Genomic DNA, 17620 nt, shown 5'->3' with positions numbered 1-17620 from the left:
TCATGGGTGCTGAGAATCTGTTTGGCTTCTAGGTCTTGACTAATGCCCTAGTAGAGTGTCCCTGCAGCCTAAGACAATTTTTGCCTGTTATTGCAAAAACCGTTTGAATCTTTTGAGTCTACCTGATGTGTACCTTAGTTGCCCTAACATGTGACTGATGCTCCTTCGTAGGTGGATAATTCTCACACATTCTCTCAGAAGCTCACAGCTGACATGGCGGAGCACTCCAATCTCATTCGCAGCATGTTGGTTCGAGCAGAAGATTCACGCCTCATGGGAGACATGTAAGTTGGCTTTGTATCATTTCCCCTGCATTAATATTTCTGACTAGCTATTGTTTTTCTGGCTCCAGGGTGCACAGCCAATTTTTTTGACTGTAACTTGTTTAAACTGTTTTAAATACTGTATTGCTACGAGCCACCCTGGGATTTTCTGGTGAAGGGCAGGTAATAAATCACATTATTATTTATTATTAATAATACTATGCAAACAATTAACTTATCTAATTCACAAAATTTACTTAAAGCAGTGTGAAAAATTTAAAACAACAATCTTAATAAATGTAAGAAACAAGAGTGCTTTGAGTACCAAGCATTTTCCAGTGCTATTGGCTCTCCCACCTGCTTGTTGATCTTCTTCAGAAAACACAATAATTTCCTCCTCATGCAGCCTTGGCTGAAGTTTGCTTGTTCTGCTCCTTAGCAGACCCTTTATGTATGCCAGGCATCTACACCTATGCAAGGGGTAGGGTGATGACATAGCTCTAACCTATTACCTCCAGGAAGACTGACGGTGGATACAGATCAAGTGGGTGGGAAGATCGAGGAGTCTTGAAATCTGCCAAGGTTTTTTTTTTTTTGGTACTGGAATTCCTAGGTCAGCAGAAGCTGTTCTTGAAGAGCATCCTGGCCAGTGTGAATAAATGGTTATTGTAACACACACATCTCAGAACCAGGACCCATTTTAACTCAAATGTGCATTTGGGAGCCCATTTTTTATTCTTTCATCATATATTTGTCATCTTAGTCACATTCCCTGTAACAACTGAATGGGACTGGTTCTGGGCAATGATTGATTTCCAAGGCCTGTAAGTTACGCTCTTTGTGTTTATTCTCACAGGAAAAATATGAAGAAGCGATACAAAGACCTATATTATCTCAACAGGGATTTGCAGTCCCAGTACAATATTCGCTGCAGCAATCACGCAGAACTTCTAAATAACCTCAAGGCAGTAAACCAGGCTATCCAAAGAGCAGGACGCTTGCGTGGTATGTGCTTGAGAAGGGGTGGGGTGAACCAGCATTTTCCTTGTGCTCATGCCCTCCTTGCTGGAAAGATGAAAAAATGAGGGCGTTTTCAGGCAATGGCTACTTTTCATCTCAGCTTGGCAAGCCACAGGTTTTGGAAGTGGATACTCAGTTGGGAAAATAGCCAAAGGTCCACCATCTTGCCCCACTACATGCCTTCTTTTCCAGAGATGTATTTATTTGTAGTTCAAACAGACTTCAGACTCTTCCAACACAGAGATGTTCCCAAATTATGCAAAAGGAATGTGAAAAAGGAGGATTAGGGAATATGGGGTGGCAGTTTGAAATACAGTGGAACCTTGGGTTACATACAGTCTTCCTTATGAACGCTTTGGGTAATGAGCTCCGCTAACCCGGAAGTAGATGCTCCTGGTTGCAAACTTTGCCCCGGAATGCGAGCAGGCCGTGCGGCGGCAGGCCCCATTAGTGAAAGCACGCCTCATGTTAAGAACGGTTTTGGGTTAAGAACGGACCTCCAGAACGAATTAAGTTTGTAACCGGAGGTACCACTGTATCTTGAAAGGATGTAGGAAGGAAAAAGGGAGAGCAGTTACTCACCAGGCTGCTTGAGGGAAGGGCATACTGGCATTTCCTTTCTATTGGCAATTAAATCTGTTAGTTTGTCATGTGGTAAGAGTAGGGAAATTTGCTGAATACTTTTTTTGCAGAGCTTCTGTTTTGCAGTGAGGGTAACATTTTGGGAAGTGTGAAGTTGTTTCTCTGAAAGAACAGTGCTGTACTAGAAACAAAGCACTTGCAAAAAGGATCTGGTTCCTTCTGGACGTTGCCTGTACCTGTGGTTCATCTTCCTTTAAGCAGCTGCTGTAGCCACTCTAAGACAGTTGAAAGGCAGAGGGCAATCTGCTCCTTCTGTTGCAAAGGTTAGGGGAAGATCTAATTTTGCTCCCCATACCATGCTACCAATCGCAGTGTCTTCTATATCTTCCCTTCCTGGCAGCTGAATGGGGTATGCTTTCTGCAGGGGTTAAACCATTGTGTATGTGTGGGAGGGACATAGAATATAGCTGGTACAAAAAATTGTTACTGGCACAGTATCTTAGTCTAATCCTGTGACACATTTGTCAGAGTTGCAAATGCTATGACACCGAGATGCTCCTTTACTCCATTTATTTTGTATGGAGTCATGAGGGTTGTTTCCCTTGCTTTTAGACAGGGCTTTGGTTTTCTGTTGCATGATATAAACCCCCTAATCCTTGGCCTCTTTTATTCTGCATTACCAGTGGCCTTTTCCTAGCATCCTGGATTCCTCCTCCTGTGTGTGTGTGGAGATACTGGCACACAAGTGCCAGTTTAGCATTCCTCCCAGATAGAATTGGTCAAAGAGGACAGTTAGAATTTAGAAAAATCATGAAGTAGCAAGATGGATGAGAGCAGGTATCTCTGAATAAGCTGTCCCTGTTCTTTATGGGAATATGTCAGTGGATGGACTCTGTTCTTGAACACATTCCAGTGGTACTGCAGAAGCTGGTTAACAAGATTCTTAAACTTGTTGCGGTCACTTTGCAATTTGAGAAAGAACTGAGTTTTTGAGGTGCTGAAGAAAATATCTGATTTTATTAGGACTTAGGGCAAAATGGCAGTGTGATGATTGTTTCCCTTCATGTCTTCATCCCTTTTGTAACATACTGCATCAAAAAATATTATGCACATTCAACCTACTCCCATTATTCATGTTTAAGGTTGCAGAGTTCATTATGTACTACCAGTCTTTAATTATTCTTTTTCTTTTTATCCTGCAGTTGGTAGGCTCAAGACACAGGTGATTGCTGCATGCCGTGAAGCTATTAAGCACAACGACGTTAATGCACTCATCAAGATAATGCGTGTGGGAGTCACTTCCTCTTTATTAAAGAAAAGATTGACAGAGACTGCAGTGGGATGATCGTTTTAAAAGGCAGTCAGCTCAGCGAGATGGGCAAAGTGGTGTAGCAGCTGACGTATCACACACCCTGGAGCCTGCTTGGGTAAAGGAAGTCCAGCAAAATAGGATGCACATATAGTGCTCCTGTATAGAAATATTACTATGAAACTGTTAGCAGGAGCTGAAGCCTATAGTAGTGGGAAGAGAACAGAGAAACAACTGACTGTTCTATACTGTCAGAGAGGACCTAAGTCTGAAGAGGGAATGTTGGTTATTTATGAATCTTATATAGCCATGTATAGTATTTTTATTGATGAAAGCAATAGTATGTTGCAGCACTTAAGATCGGTAATCTTCAATAAAACAAACAGACCTCAAGCTCCCTCTTCTCTGTGCTCAAGAAATTTGTGACCACTAAATATCATTAGTTGATATTCTTATGATACTTGAGCCCTTGTAAATGGCAAAAAGGGAAGTATATTTGATTTTCATGTATAAAATCAAATATACCCCTTTGTAAGCTACCTTAAGGCCCCCATTCAGTCAAAAGGTGGGTTATATAATGAAATCCTAGAACTACAGCTTTTTATTGTGACCCTCTTGTTTTAAGTTGCTAGGACACATGTCCCTAAGTTCTGTTTTAAAAATCACTCTTATCATGCCTGATGTAACAATTATGCATTGCCCTTCCATGCAACAACCCACAACCCCTAAGCACTACAGCAGCAGAAACCGGCTGACCCCCTTCCCAGAAAAAAAAAAAGTTTGTCTTGGGCTTCCATACAACAGTAACCACACTTGCCAAAAAGGATGACATGGTGGTAAGCAATGACAGGAGGAACACCCTGCCCCTCCCACCACTGAGAAGAATGTGTTTGCAGCCCTTGCATAGGATGAGGTAATGGTACAGAGAATGAAATACACATTCCAAATCACCAGTAATTAGATGAAAATGAAGCCCTCTTTTTGTAATCTTGGTTTCCCTATATGGTTTCAGCTTGCAAATTTGATTTCTGACAGTAGAGCTCATTCAGACCACCATCTCCACTTGCAGCAAAGATGAAGTGCAGGTTTTGCTCCCTATCCTATGTATTGGACTGGTGAGAACTTGATGCAGCATTAATGTAAATGTTGAAGTTGCTCAGGGGTACTGTCCTAGGTTCCTCCAACACCATATTTGTTTACGGAGTGCAGGTAGACCAGCAGCATTCCCACCTGTCTTTGGGAAGAACCAGCTGCACCAAGAGTCCTGTGTCCAGTTCTGGGTGCCACAATTTACAAAGGATATTGACAAGCTGGAACATGTGCAGAAGGGGATGATCAAGACAATCAACAGTTTGGAAGCCAGGCCTGCTGAGGAACAGCTGAGGGAGGTGGGTATTATGCAATAGCCATACCTAAAGAGCTGTCACATGGAGCAAGCTTGTTTTCTCCTCCAAAGGCTAGGACCTGAACCAATGTCTTCAAAGGAGATTCCGACTCAACTTCAGGAAGATCTTTCTGACTGGAAGAGCTGTTTGACAGTGGAACAGACTCCCATGAGAGGTGGTGGACTCTCCTTCCTTAGAGGCTTTTAAGCAGAGGTTGGATGGCCATCTGTCATATAAGATCTAGTTGAGATTCCTGCATTGCAGAGGATCGGACTGGATGATCCTCGGGACCCAACTATACAACTCTTTGAGTCCATGTGGCAACTGTCATTCATAGTAAACAAAGCAAATGTCCCAGAATCCAGTTTGCTCTGTCTCTCTGGCTGTTTGCTTCAAACAGCGGTGGTTGATATACTTCACAAATTTCAGCGACTCTGGGTCTCTATAAACCAAGGCCAAACAGTTCATCTCTGGAGTGATCAGCAGCAGCTTGAAGAAAAAAACCAAAGGAAGTATTAAGGAAACAAGCTGATACAATTTACTTCTGCAGAAGACAGACAGAGAGAGGAGACATTCCGGTATCAGGGTCAGGTTAAAGAACTTATTTTGTACACGTGTAGAATAAGTGAATCAAACTCCTGCTCCAGTTAAATTAGGAAAGGTTTCAGTGCAGATTCCTTGAAAACAGCAACACTACACAGCCCTCCAAATGAGAGGTGTGAGCAAGAAGATATCCCCTCCCCCACACTACTATACTGTCTCCCCCCCCCCCCCCCCGCAAGCTTAAGCCAATCTATGTTTTGCCATAAGAAAAAAGAAACGGGCAACATGAATTGCTGACACTTCAGGAAAAAGTACTCAGTTGCCCTGTGCACGTCCCAAACCTATGTATGGGTCATGGGGAGCACGGAGTAAAGTGCTTTCAAAATGGTCTGATAAAGCACAAGAGGGGTAGAGACAACTGCTTACCTCTTCATCTTCATCTTTTGCAAGGTATGAAGTAAAGCCACCATACTCCACGTCCCAATCTTGAAAAAAAGAAATGAGCAGTTGTCATTTGTTTTGTAAAGTTTTCCAAAGTCACTGCTCACTCCCATTGAACTATTAAGAAAAGTTGTATGCCAAGCATATGACTTGTTTTAGATGTAGCTTTTGTCAAATTTACCTCAAAAGAACCTTCTAGGGGCAGCTTATGGTTTCTAACACAAATACAGTGGTACCTCTGGATGTGAGCAGGATCCGTTCCGGAGCCCCGTTCGCATCCTGAAGTGAACGCAACCCGTGTCTGTGGGTCGCGATTCGCCGCTTCCGCGTGATGTCATTTTGAGCATCTGCATGAGCGACGACATCCGGAAGTAATGTGCTCCGTTACTTCTGGGTCGCCGCAGAGCATAACCTGAAAACGCTCAACATGAAGCACATTTAACCCGAGGTATGACTGTACTCATATTCATGGGCTACATAAAGAAAAGCAGCAGTATAAAAAGCCCAAATCCAAGTCTTAGCATTAAAATGATGGAACAAAGGTTTTACAGCTTGCCTTTTAACTTTTCATTATGTTTAGGGCAGCCTTTGCCAACCACGTGCCCTCACAATGTATTGGACTACAGCCTGGTTCTGGCTGATAGTTGTAGTCCAAAACTTCTAGGGAACATCTGATTGGCAAGGGTTGCTTTAGGGGGTGGTGCTTCCTGGATGTCTGAAGGAAGTTTCATCACTCTCCTCTGTCTCAGGCAGCTGAGCAAGTATTTCTTATTCATTGTCTTCCTTTTAATATAAGAAAAACCCTGTTTACTAAGAGACAAAGCAAGAGGACCAGAGTTCTGGGAAATGCCAATAGACCATTCTTGCTTCCAGTCCCCACAATACACACATTGGCTGAATGAGACTAGCTCAGCTGAACTGTTTTCCGGCTGACTTTTGTGCTCAAGCACAGATGCACCTACAGGAAAAGGACACCTGCCCCTACCTGGGTTGTGCTGAAAGCTGTGTGCTATGACATCCTGGATTGCTCCCTCTGGGCATACTTCAAGAAACACTGTGGGAGATGCAAGTATTTATGGGTCTCTACCCAGCTTCACATAAATGCTCAAGGCAGCTTAAAACCAAAAGAAAGCACACCAATGCATTTGAGGAAGAATGCATTTAAGAAGGGCTTATCTTAAATTTAATGATATAACTACAGGACAGTGGACAGTGGAACAAATACATCAGGCAGAAAAAAAAACCATTACTTAGAAAATAAATACATGGATCTTGAAGCTGAAAAAAAGGTGGCCTTCTAGAAACAGTTGCTGAATGCATCAAACACCAAAGAGTTTAGTGGTGATCCCTTTTTTTCCATGAAGGCAAGACACCTATTCAATTGTGCAATCTGAGGTGGGCCTCCCATAAGATTTTGCCCAAGTACTTTTATAACAGAAAGTTCTGCGATTGGGTTCACTAAGAAATACAAGTGAGTGTGTTTATATATGGACCATAACTTATTGGCCGTTTGACTTGCATACAAGTTTGTATTATATATTGTCACATTTTAAAGTATTTATAAAAGTTTTATGTAGCTTAGAATCTTTACAGCATTATCTTTGCACATAAGCCCTTAAGACATTCTTGCCAAAATGCATTGGGCGTATTGAACAATAAAAATTGGCATAGAGATATATTTCTGCTTTTGTTTTGTCAGCTTAAAACCAAACTAACCTTCACACCCACAGAAGAGCAGCAGATCTAGTGAGAACTCTGTTGTTTCAGCATCATGGACTAGAGTGTAGCAACCTTTGGTCCAATGCCTCAGCTCTCCAGTACACAGAGGGACACTTGAGTCTGAGGAGGAAGATAGCCAAAAGGACATGACTGGTGAGCAGGTGACAGACCCCACAAGTCTCCTATATAGAGCCTAGCATAGCTTCAGATCTCAAGGTTTCCCCATTCAACCCCATTCCCCATTCAACCCAGCAGCTTTCCTGCAAGCTAAATGACAGGCAAAACACTCTCTAACCCTCTGCAGATCTAGTAAGAATAGCCAGAGGCTTTGGAAAAAACCCTCTCCAGTTATGTGTACTTTTGCTCCCCACATGCACGAAGGCAACAGAGAAATGGATGCGAGCTCTGGAGAGTCCCTCTCAACATACTCCAAGGTAACACAAACTACTATTTTTGCCCAGGCAATTCAATTGCGGCACCAAGGAAAGCTCAATTCCACAATGAAGTGCAAAAATTTCCTCAATCTGTATACAGCTTCCCTATTTTGCATAGTTCCTTCTGATTTTGCTAGTCAAATCATCAGGAGGGGCAGGAAGTTATCTGGGGCATCCTGTCACACTTCTGTCTTTGGAGATTCCAGCCTAGGCAGCTTCAAACATACCCACGCAACTTTAAGGGATACAAACTAAGTTATAAATATTAAATCTGTGTACTCCCAAGGAATCATATATGCTTGTCTACTCTTAATAGTAACATATTTAAAAACTCCCACAAAGACCCTCTAATATAGAAATGCAGGACTTGATAGTTTTTGGCTAAATTTCCTCTTCGGAACTCACAACTTTCAGAGTATTGATTTATTTTAGGTCAAATGATATTTGATCAGCAGGTGCTAGTCTTGTGACAAAAAATGATCCCAAGAATATTAATCCAGCCAAAGTAGAATGTAACAACTGTGGTTTGAATTGTCTAGGAACTGGGCCCTGAGCACTTCATGGTTAAGGCATACCATAAAGCAGTGGCTATGTTGAAAAATAAGGTATCATTGCAACTAGATAGCAGTGATTTACACACCACACTCTCTGTTGACCTTGTTGTCAGAGATGCTCCCATGTGCCTCTGTGTACTCCCGACTGCCAGTTTCCTCTTGGCTGCTTTCTCCTTGTGTGCATCTGGAAGAATCGCCGCCTGCAGCAATTTCTCCTTCCCCTTCCTTTTCATCGTCTTCTTCCCCAGGAGCGAGAAAGTGCAGCTTCAAGCCTGTGAAGTTGGAAAGGAGCAGGAAGAAGGCTTCTGAGCGGAATAGCTCCATGCAATTTTTCAAGATGTCCGGCAGGCTCTCCTCTTCAGCTTTGTCATAATGCCTAAAAATGACAAGAAGCATTCTTAAGAGGGGCTACATCACTCTACACACCTCAAGGATAGCCTGTTCAAATTCTGAACTAAGGCAACCCCAGTTATACAAAGAGATTACATTATGCAAATAAAGCACATGATGCAATCACAAGCATTACTGCCTCCAACAATGGAGGCAAAGCACAGTCATTGTGGCTCGTAGTCATTGACAGCACCATCCTTCATTAATTATATATATAGGAGTGGGGGAAAAAGAGTGGGAGAACGGTTCAACGGGAGTACACTTCTACGCCCTCTGCCTCCAACATTACCAGTGGGGTTAGGGACATGAAGCAAGGCAGGATGCTGAAGCCCTAGATCCAAATCTAAAGGAGTCCTGCTCAGCCCAATCTGTCTTCAGGGATTTCAAGCAGCGTTAAAATATAGAAGGCACTCTCTTGTAAACGTAAAGATTACCAAATGGATTTACTGAAGTTCTCAGCAAATCAAATACACGAGATACGCTCAAATTACAATCGCAGAGCAAAATGAGTTCAAAACACACAGCCTAGGTGAGCTGGCATGAACACAGCTGACCATAAGAAGCAAGATGCAATATAGACAGAAGCAGCCTGAAATGGCCCTACCTTTTGTTAGGGGGCCCCCTGCTGCTCCATTTGAGTCCTTCCTTCTTCAGAGCCTCACAGACGAGCTGAAATTTCTCTCTCTAGGAACCAAGGCACATCCAAAAAGCTTTTGAAGCAAGTCCCACATTTCTGCCTAAGCAGTACTAGCCCTTCTGCTGCATGCCAGGCTTTCTCTAGAAAACTAGAGAAAGCAAGTAGGTCCAAACAGGATTTAGTTAAATCACACATGGTTTTTCATTTTCTTGCAGGGGAATGCCTCACGTAGCTGATCATTGGGCCTCCATCTGATTAACTGCATGAAAGTAATGGCATTCCCAGCAGTGAGGAACCTTACTCAGCCCAAGGACTGCACCATTTTATGGGCAAGCTTTTAGACCATGTCTTAGTGGTAGAGGGGCAAGAAGCAAAATTGGGACAGAAATTGACCTGAACTACCTTTATACCACAGGCTACATTCCAGCCACACAAAAGTCACAGGTTTTTACACACAGGTGCTGCAGTACGATAACCGACAGGAGTGAGACCCTGTCAGAGTATAATATCTCTGCTCAGATGTGCACGGGCTGTGATTTGTCACCAAGCCAAATTCAAGGCATTACTATTAGTACATCACACCCTTAACAGATTAGGATCTTATTCCATATATCCCCACTTGACCATGTCAATCTGCAGAACTGGCACTTTGACAAGTGTCATGTAATATTTGTATCTCATTTGCAAGAAGCAATCCTTCAAGGTAGCACCTCCTCCTCTCGGGAACTCCCAACACATTATTAAGCAGGCATCTCCATGGCATTTTCAACTTTTCTCTTTCCCTTTTTAAACCATCCTTCTGCTCACCCCATTGTACTGAACAACATTGTAAGGTAGGAAATGACTTTCCAAAACCCACCTTGAGAAAATCCTTTAGCAGGGTCTCAGACCGATCTTCAAACTCCTCTTGGATCTGGGCCTGGGAATCCATGTCTAGATAAACCGGATTGATCCAATCATATAAAATTTCGTGCTAGGGAAAAATGAAACAAGGAAAGGCTAAGAAAGAAAAATCCAACAAAATATCCATTATGAAGAAATCTCCCTCACCAGGAACCCCCTTTAGGACAAGAATCTGGAATAATTTTACTGAGTGGACTCTATATCTGAAAAACGTGCCCTCCCCTTTACTCTGAGCTAAAATTTGATGAAAAATTTGGCATGGATGCCAGGAAACATAAAACTGGTGTCCCCTCATTTGGCCTGTTACAGGCACAGAATTTCCTGCCCCCCCTTGAGTGGAATTAAACTTCAGCCCCAAAGGATTCTCTCTTGTGTGGCAGCCTAGTGGCAGAAGAGAAGCAGAGACCAGTGTGGAATCTGAAAAGTAGGTGTTTGTGCTCCCCCGTCCCATGCAGCAACTGAGTGGTGAATATACTGTTGAATTAGGTCATAGAAAGAGCAACATTTATTTACATCACGAGGGAGGTGAGGGCTCCGTGGCAAAAGCGGTTCCACATAGCGCACTGGCCTTGCCACCGAGGGACCGTGAAACCAGCCGCTCACAGACAAGCGGCACTTCCCTTCGGAAACAACCTCAGCCACCTGGAATGGGAGAAATCAAAAGGACATGCTTTTAGCACTTTTGTCTTTGGCACAGGGACCAAAGAGAAATCACAAAGGGGCTTCTACTGATTTAGAATTGTGTCTTACACCATCCTGAAGACTGGGCCATAGCAGGATTTGAAAATAAATCTAGTATCAATTATGAAGCATCAGCTAAATGAAATGTCACAGATCAAAGCTGCACCGAGCCAGATTTACTCAAGTTTTGAACCAAATAAATAAAACATGTCTGTGGAGTGACCAAACTATATGAAGCTGAGGCCGTGGAGATCTTGAGCAACCCTAGCACTAGAGGATCTGGCTAGGGTACTGAGTCTGTCTGGTATTCCTATTTGCCTCCTGCTCCCAAGTGCTCTAGATGAAAGGCAAACCTACCCCAAAGCACAGGGGGAAGGCTACCTATGGACTGTCAGGCTTACGCTAAAGGCAGCTGTCAAAGCAGAACGAGGAGCTGAAAATTTAGGTTTGGAGAGTCAAGACAGAAGGTTAAAAGCTGGGCTCACAATGAGTTTGGCTTGAAGGTCTACCTCCAGGCCCACAAATCACAGGAAGAGGGCAGGCATCAAGTAAACTGGAAGGCAGAGTTTCCTGGAACATAGGGTATATCAGAGGCTAGGAGAAGAATGTGGAGGAGTATTATGGACACATGCACAGAGGATGTAAAGAACAAAGAGAGAAGTTCCTTGCCTGATGGAAAGAGACTGGTGATACTTCAAAGAAAGTGAGCGAGTTCCATGAAGGGACCACAGACTTGACAATCTCCAAAGGTTGGAAGTTATCTGCCAGGGGGAAAAGTATCACACAACGTACACAATTGAGTATGCAGTTCTAGCACAGTCACATTTCTACCATGACATCTCCAGATCAACCACAAAGCGAGGGAGAAATTGCCGGTTTTGAACCAATATTTTACCTCCTGCTCCTACAGGCCATTAACCACCACCTGCGTTTGTGCAGACTCTCACTATGGACAGCATTCATGACCCACTGAGGTAGATGGCATCCAATCCAAAGTATTGAAAGAGATGGAACGATCAGGTTTCCAAGACTCAAGTGTTGCCCTGAAGCTACAGACCACGACCTATTAGCAACTAGGCCTGGGCGATGTATCAAAACATCGCCAGGACCAGTAAGAGGGCCAGAGCATGATGGCTGTTTCGCCTGGCAGTATTTCGCAGGTGAGGAGATATTGCAGTATTTTTACAGGCACCATATAATATTCGTACCACTTCTGTTAAGAACTTGATTGTTTAGCGTGGCAGCACCGACGCTCTGGAACTCCCTGCCTATTGATATCAGGCAGGCGCCTTCACTGTATCCTTTTTGGCACCTGCTGAAGATATTCTTATTTAGACAAGCCTACCCAGATGTTTAGACGGTTTGTATGAGTTACCGTATTTTTCGCCCCATAGGGCGCACCTAGTTGTTTTTTTTTTGGGGGGGGGAATAAAGAAAAAAAATATATATTTACCCCCAGGCGCGGGGCTGGGGCAGGTGAAGCCCGAGCTTCCCCCGACCCCAGAACAGGCTGCTATCCACAAGCCTAGGGAGCCCGCGGGAAGTCGCGCTGGTCTCCCCAGGCTTGCGGATATCTGCCCGAAGGCTTCGGGATGCAGGCATCTCTCTTCGGGATGCAGGCAACTCTGCAAACCAGGTCGGGGAACAGCGGGATGGCGGCGCTCCGCCTCCCCGTTGTCCCCCGAGCTTGTGGGGCTGCCCGATATCTGCACGAAGCCCGGGGCGCGCTGTGCAGTGCGCCCCAGGCTTCAGGATGCAGGCTGCTATCCTCAAGCCTTGGGAGCCCGACGGGAACTCCCAAGGCTTGCGGATAGCTTCCTGAAGCCTGGAGAGCGAGAGGGGTCCGTGCGCACCAACCCCTCTCGCTCTCCAGGCTTCAGCGAAAGCCTGCATTCGCCCCATAAGACACACACACATTTCCCCTTCATTTTTGGAGGGGGAAAAGTGCGTCCTATAGGGCGAAAAATACGGTAATTTGTTTTAGTCTATTGTGGTTTTTACTTTCTGTATGTTTTAAATTATGGTTGTGAATTTTTAGTGATAATTTTATTGTTTTATCTTTTTTTTGTAAACCGCTCTGAGGTTTTTTCTGCAATCAAGCAGTACATAATACTTATGAAATAATAATAAATAATAATAATAATAATAATAATAATAATAATAATAATAATACCAGGCTTTAAAAATGCCTAGATGGCTGCTTGTCCCTTGTGCAGTCTGCTGGCCATCCAGATGCTGCAATATCAAGGAATGTTCACATACACTCTAACTTGTGATCAACCAGGGTTGGCAATCAGTGCAACCGCTATGCTGGAATCAGATCCCTTGAGTTAGAGTGGCAGTGAGGGGAGAATCACAGAGAGCTTAAGGCTAACCTGGATTGTGTGGTATTCATGAGACATGGTAGGTGGTTCTCAGGATACCAAGCATGGGGGAGAGGGTTACAGGAAAACGCTGGAGAGGTGAGGAGCATTAAAATTATGTTTCTCACAGAAAATACGGTTTGTCACAGAAAAGGAAAACCTTACAAGCACTATTTTAGAAGCACTCTAATGCAGAGTTAAGATAGCAATCCTGCTATTCAAAAGAACCAGCTAAAAGTAGCATGGAAGCTTTACTTTTATAGCTTGCTCGTTTAGAACCTACAGCAGTAAATACTGCAGGAGGGACTGGATTACTGTATTGCGCCTACCATCTGTGCTGAACAGATCCAGGGTACCTCCGTCACTTTTATCCCATGGTGGTACAAGGTAAAGGATGAAAGCAATTCGCCGTCCCTCCAACTCATCATCGTGGCAGAGCAAGGCATCTGCAACAGCATACGATTTAGTTGATCAAGATCAGTGCTGAGTGTACTGGATGTGCCAGATAAACTACCAGGCTTCAGTCTTTTGCCCCAACCCTAAGTCAACAGCATCCATCAGAGATACTGTTCCCAGACCCTCCTACAAGCACAGCGAACTCATCTCTGCAACAGGTCCTGCAGGTAGGTTGATTACCTGTATATTCATATTTGGCACAGGACAGATCAATGGTTGGCTCCAGCTTCACTTGGGTTACATCAGAAAGCCAAGACTGGAACTCTTCAAAGAGAACTTTTCTAAAAGGAGGAACAACATGGAACGTGGGGCTGCTAAACCTCAACCATTTATGTTGCATGTGGAATAAAACATGACCTTTTGGCATCTATCTTTACTGATAAAAAGACCATGATCCACCTGAAAGGTCTCCATATACTCCAATACATGTTAAAAAGCAAGCAAAGTTTGAGTAGGGTGTGGGGGCCAATGATTAAAGATATAGTAGAAGTCCAGTCAGCAGATATCTCAGTCAACCCACACATTCTTCAGTTCACCCCCACCCTAAATCTTGTCTAAAGGACAGAGACCTGTTAGATCAGACCAAAGGTCCATTTGATCCAGCACTGCTCTCACAGTGGGCAACCAGATGCCTGTATAAAGCTCATAAACAGGACATGAGAGCAACAGAACCCTCACCTCTTGTGCTCTTTAGCCATGGGTATTCAGAGACATACTGCCTCCAATACTGGAGTTATCTTCACATTTAAAAGGAAAAACAATTAAGATGGACATGCCTAGGGCTCAAAATCCAACACTGAAGTGTGGCTTATGATCGCTGACCCAGAAATAAGTTCCAAAGAAATCAGATGGGCTTACTTCCAAGTAAGTATGCATTGCTTTACAAGTGAGGGGATATAACTAGCATAACACAAGCAAGCAGGCCAAATTGCCACTATCTTTTTAAGTATCTTGGAAAATTAGGTCGCAGTAGTTGCTTTTGTTCTCAGCATACACAAGAACACCCCTGCATCTTTGACTTGGCCATCATAATCCACAGTAGTCTTTGGCACATTACAAAGCAGCAATTTTACCTTAAAGCAGTGATGTAAGGCCCTCCTTTGTTCTTCAGGTCATCAGACTATGCAACAAGAAGCAACAAGAGTTACAACTTTTACCCTACACTCCAAATGGCTTTTATGGTAACAGCCAATTTCATTTGTATCTGGATTATCTCCCTAAAACAGCTGGCCAAATCCAGTCCCCAACCCCCACCCCATGTCATCTAAAAGGTGTGCAAGGACAATGAAGAGTCCCCTGTGAAGAGGGAGCTGACCAAGTAAGCTTTGCCCTCCTCGGTATGGTCACTCAAAAAACCAAAAACAAACCACAACTATACAATAGCTAGTAGTATTTCCTCCTGATTCCCCCCCCCAAAAAAAATGTATGGAAAGGAGAACCCAAACACATGAACAGAACTTGAGGCCATCCTGGTCTCCCAGCAACATTCTTAGTGGAGAGGTTGGGCAGTGGCTGCAGCTGCTGTAAAGAAAGCTCTACCAGCCTGACAGATTGTGCATAAAACTGATCTGAGCTCTCAATCATTACCATCACTGACAATGCTTCTGAAAAATAGATGTATGAATCTGATAGTCATGCCCTATAGGAAAATGACCATAAGAATCCATCCAAAGTAGGGAATTTTGTAACTAAATGACTAGTGCCAGAGTTTGCTTTTTCTTGCACTCTTCCAATCCCTTATCTTTTGGCGTCATGTCTTCTAGACCATAAGCCTGGAGGGTAAGGATTGTTGATCATTCTATGATGCTTTAGCAGCCTTCTTTGGCTAGGGCAAAGTAAAAAACAAACAAAAAACTTTTAAAAAATAAATATGCCAAATAAAGCACCTGCTTGAATTTGTACAAGTCATTGCACTTTTCATGGAAATCCAGGCTCAAAAGTTCCTTTTGCAGACCTTCTGAAAAGTCCTCATTTTGGAAGAAGTTTGGGATGACACAGTGATGGAAAGGAACAGGATCTAAGACAATGGCCTCTGGAGAAAACAAAACAGACAACAGCTTCCTGAAACACATAACACAGCCCTGTATACATTTTACTGTGCTATCTAGCTGCAGGCATGTAACTCTTAATCCTGACAAAGTTGGCCTTTTCATCATCAGTCCTGATACTTAAACCAAATTATAGACAGCATATTAGATTATAGTTAACTTGCAAATAATTCTCACTGGGTGAGGTGACCTTGGGTCAGCGAGTCTCTCAGTCTAACCTACCTCACACGGGGTTGTTGTGAAGATAAAAAAATAGTGTAGGGGGAGAGAACACCACTTGAGGTGATAGGAGGAAAGGTGGGGTATGAATGTAATAAATAATGAAGCTCATTAGTTGGGGGCCAAGTGGCATTCAGTTTAGGAATGCAAGGCATCCCTTAACCCCACATACATTATCGCTGGCTCAGGGCATGCTGCATATCCTCCTTTCAGGCCAATTTGTAGGGCTTTGTCAACTATTTTCACACTGACAACTTCAGGGATTAATGAGAGTCTAGCTGAGTCCCAGAGCTTGCTTTCAAGGACAGCATTTGTCCCTGCAGTCTCAAGCAGTTTTTGAACACTGTACCATCAGATGACTCTTCCAACATCAATCTGTGAACATATGGAAGGCCCTCTGGATCAAGCCAAAGACCCATCTAGTTTTGCATTAAATTCCCACATCTGCCAAACTATGGGAAGCCCACAAAAAATCATACGCCCATAGAACACTCCCAGTCATGACTCCCAGCAACTGCACACGACCTCTGATCCAAAAAAGTAGTATGCAGGCATCACAACCACTAGCAATTGATAGCCTTAACTTCCATGGATTGATCTAATCCTCTTTTAAAGCCGTCCAAGTTGGCAGCCACCACCACATTTTGTATTGCTGAAATCCACAGTTAAATCTGGGTTGTGTGAATAGGTATATCCTCTAGTTTGTCCTGAATCTCAGCTTGGCCCTGAGTTCTACTATTATGAGGAAGGGAGAAAACCTGCTGTCTCCCTCGCTCCACATGTGTAATTTTAGAAATACTGTACACATTACCCACCCTTTTTCTAAGCTAACAAATCCCACGTGTTGCAGCCTTTCCCATAAGGAGCTGCTCAAGACCCTTGATATACAACGTACAAAAAGTTATTAAACCCAATTTGGCTATTAATTATAAGGCAGCCGACAGCAAGGCATAAACACAGTAATTTGGCTTCTAATAGGCAAAGGGCTGTTCTTTTACAAATTCAGAGTTCTCGACCGTTCTCCGATATTTTATCCTCACAGCAGCCCTTTAAGGTATGTTATGCTGAGACAGGTACCAGCCCAATATCCACCTAGCGAGGTCTACGGCCGAGCGGGGTGTGTGAACTCGGGTCCAAGCACAACTTTCTGCCCCACACCACTTCGCGAAACCGGTTCTGTCGGCGCGCCCAGCTCCCGCACTTCCAGTCTTGGACACTTGGGCAGCACAACGCAGGCACTGGCTTCATACTTCCATGAGGACTAGAGTCTTGGAGGCGCCCATGGAAAAGGGGTCCTAAGACGGGGGGCCCCGCCCCGGTCCCGCCCCCCTCGCTAGCCTCCCTCGCCTCCAAGCCCCGTAAGCCTACCGTGGTCGAGAGCTTTCTGGCAGGCCCAAGCCGCGGTCACCTTCTCCTTCAGGGCCGGCTCCCTCAGGGCTGCAGAAAACTCCGCGCGAAGCTCTTGCTTGACCCGCTTCTTGGCCGTTTCTCCGTTGACGGGCGAACCAGAGTTTTCCACACGAGCCGAGTGGCTCCTGCTGCGCCTTCCACTCATCTTCCCCGCACGCGTGTGCACAGTACGCAAGAAACTACGGCTCCCGTCATACTTCACGCTTAAAGGCGGGCCTTATTCCTGGTCTAGCCAATCGTAGCGGTGGGCGCGAGGCGAGAGC

At 44.1% G+C, this 17620-nt stretch overlaps 2 protein-coding genes across 5 annotated transcripts in view; one reads left to right on the top strand and one right to left on the bottom strand.

Annotated features, from left to right (window-relative positions):
- Window positions 1-3567, top strand: part of BBS2 (Bardet-Biedl syndrome 2) — a 23119-nt gene extending 19552 nt beyond the window's left edge. For both annotated transcript variants that reach the window (XM_083511300.1, XM_083511299.1), the window contains exons 15-17: window positions 172-284; window positions 1120-1268; window positions 3068-3567. In XM_083511300.1, the coding sequence (XP_083367426.1) occupies window positions 172-284; window positions 1120-1268; window positions 3068-3210 (405 nt within the window). In that variant the 3' untranslated portion in view covers window positions 3211-3567. The remainder of the gene's footprint in view (window positions 1-171; window positions 285-1119; window positions 1269-3067) is intronic.
- On the bottom strand, window positions 3479-17620 carry OGFOD1 (2-oxoglutarate and iron dependent oxygenase domain containing 1). Of its 3 annotated transcripts, none has more exons than XR_014528059.1 (13): window positions 17316-17620; window positions 15567-15712; window positions 14754-14800; window positions 13861-13961; window positions 13554-13670; window positions 11531-11622; window positions 10694-10822; window positions 10137-10250; window positions 9245-9324; window positions 8353-8626; window positions 7260-7382; window positions 5529-5587; window positions 3479-5048 (listed from the first exon to the last, which is right to left on the bottom strand). XR_014528059.1 is itself a non-coding variant. In XM_083511301.1 (13 exons), exons 1-13 carry the CDS (start codon window positions 17500-17502, stop codon window positions 4887-4889), a joined length of 1647 nt encoding a protein of 548 aa, XP_083367427.1. In that variant the 5' UTR covers window positions 17503-17620; the 3' UTR covers window positions 3479-4886. The 3 variants fall into 3 exon arrangements, 2 of the variants coding, with proteins under 2 accessions (XP_083367427.1, XP_083367428.1); XM_083511301.1 differs by having other exon boundaries at window positions 8337-8626; XM_083511302.1 differs by lacking the exon at window positions 17316-17620 and adding an exon at window positions 17104-17254 and having other exon boundaries at window positions 8337-8626; window positions 15567-15741.

The sequence above is a fragment of the Podarcis liolepis genome, assembly GCF_965112155.1.
Source record: "Podarcis liolepis genome assembly, chromosome: 7".
Lineage (NCBI taxonomy): Eukaryota > Metazoa > Chordata > Lepidosauria > Squamata > Lacertidae > Podarcis > Podarcis liolepis.
Note: the sequence above shows the minus strand (reverse complement) of the source record. Positions and strands in the feature narration are given on the sequence as shown.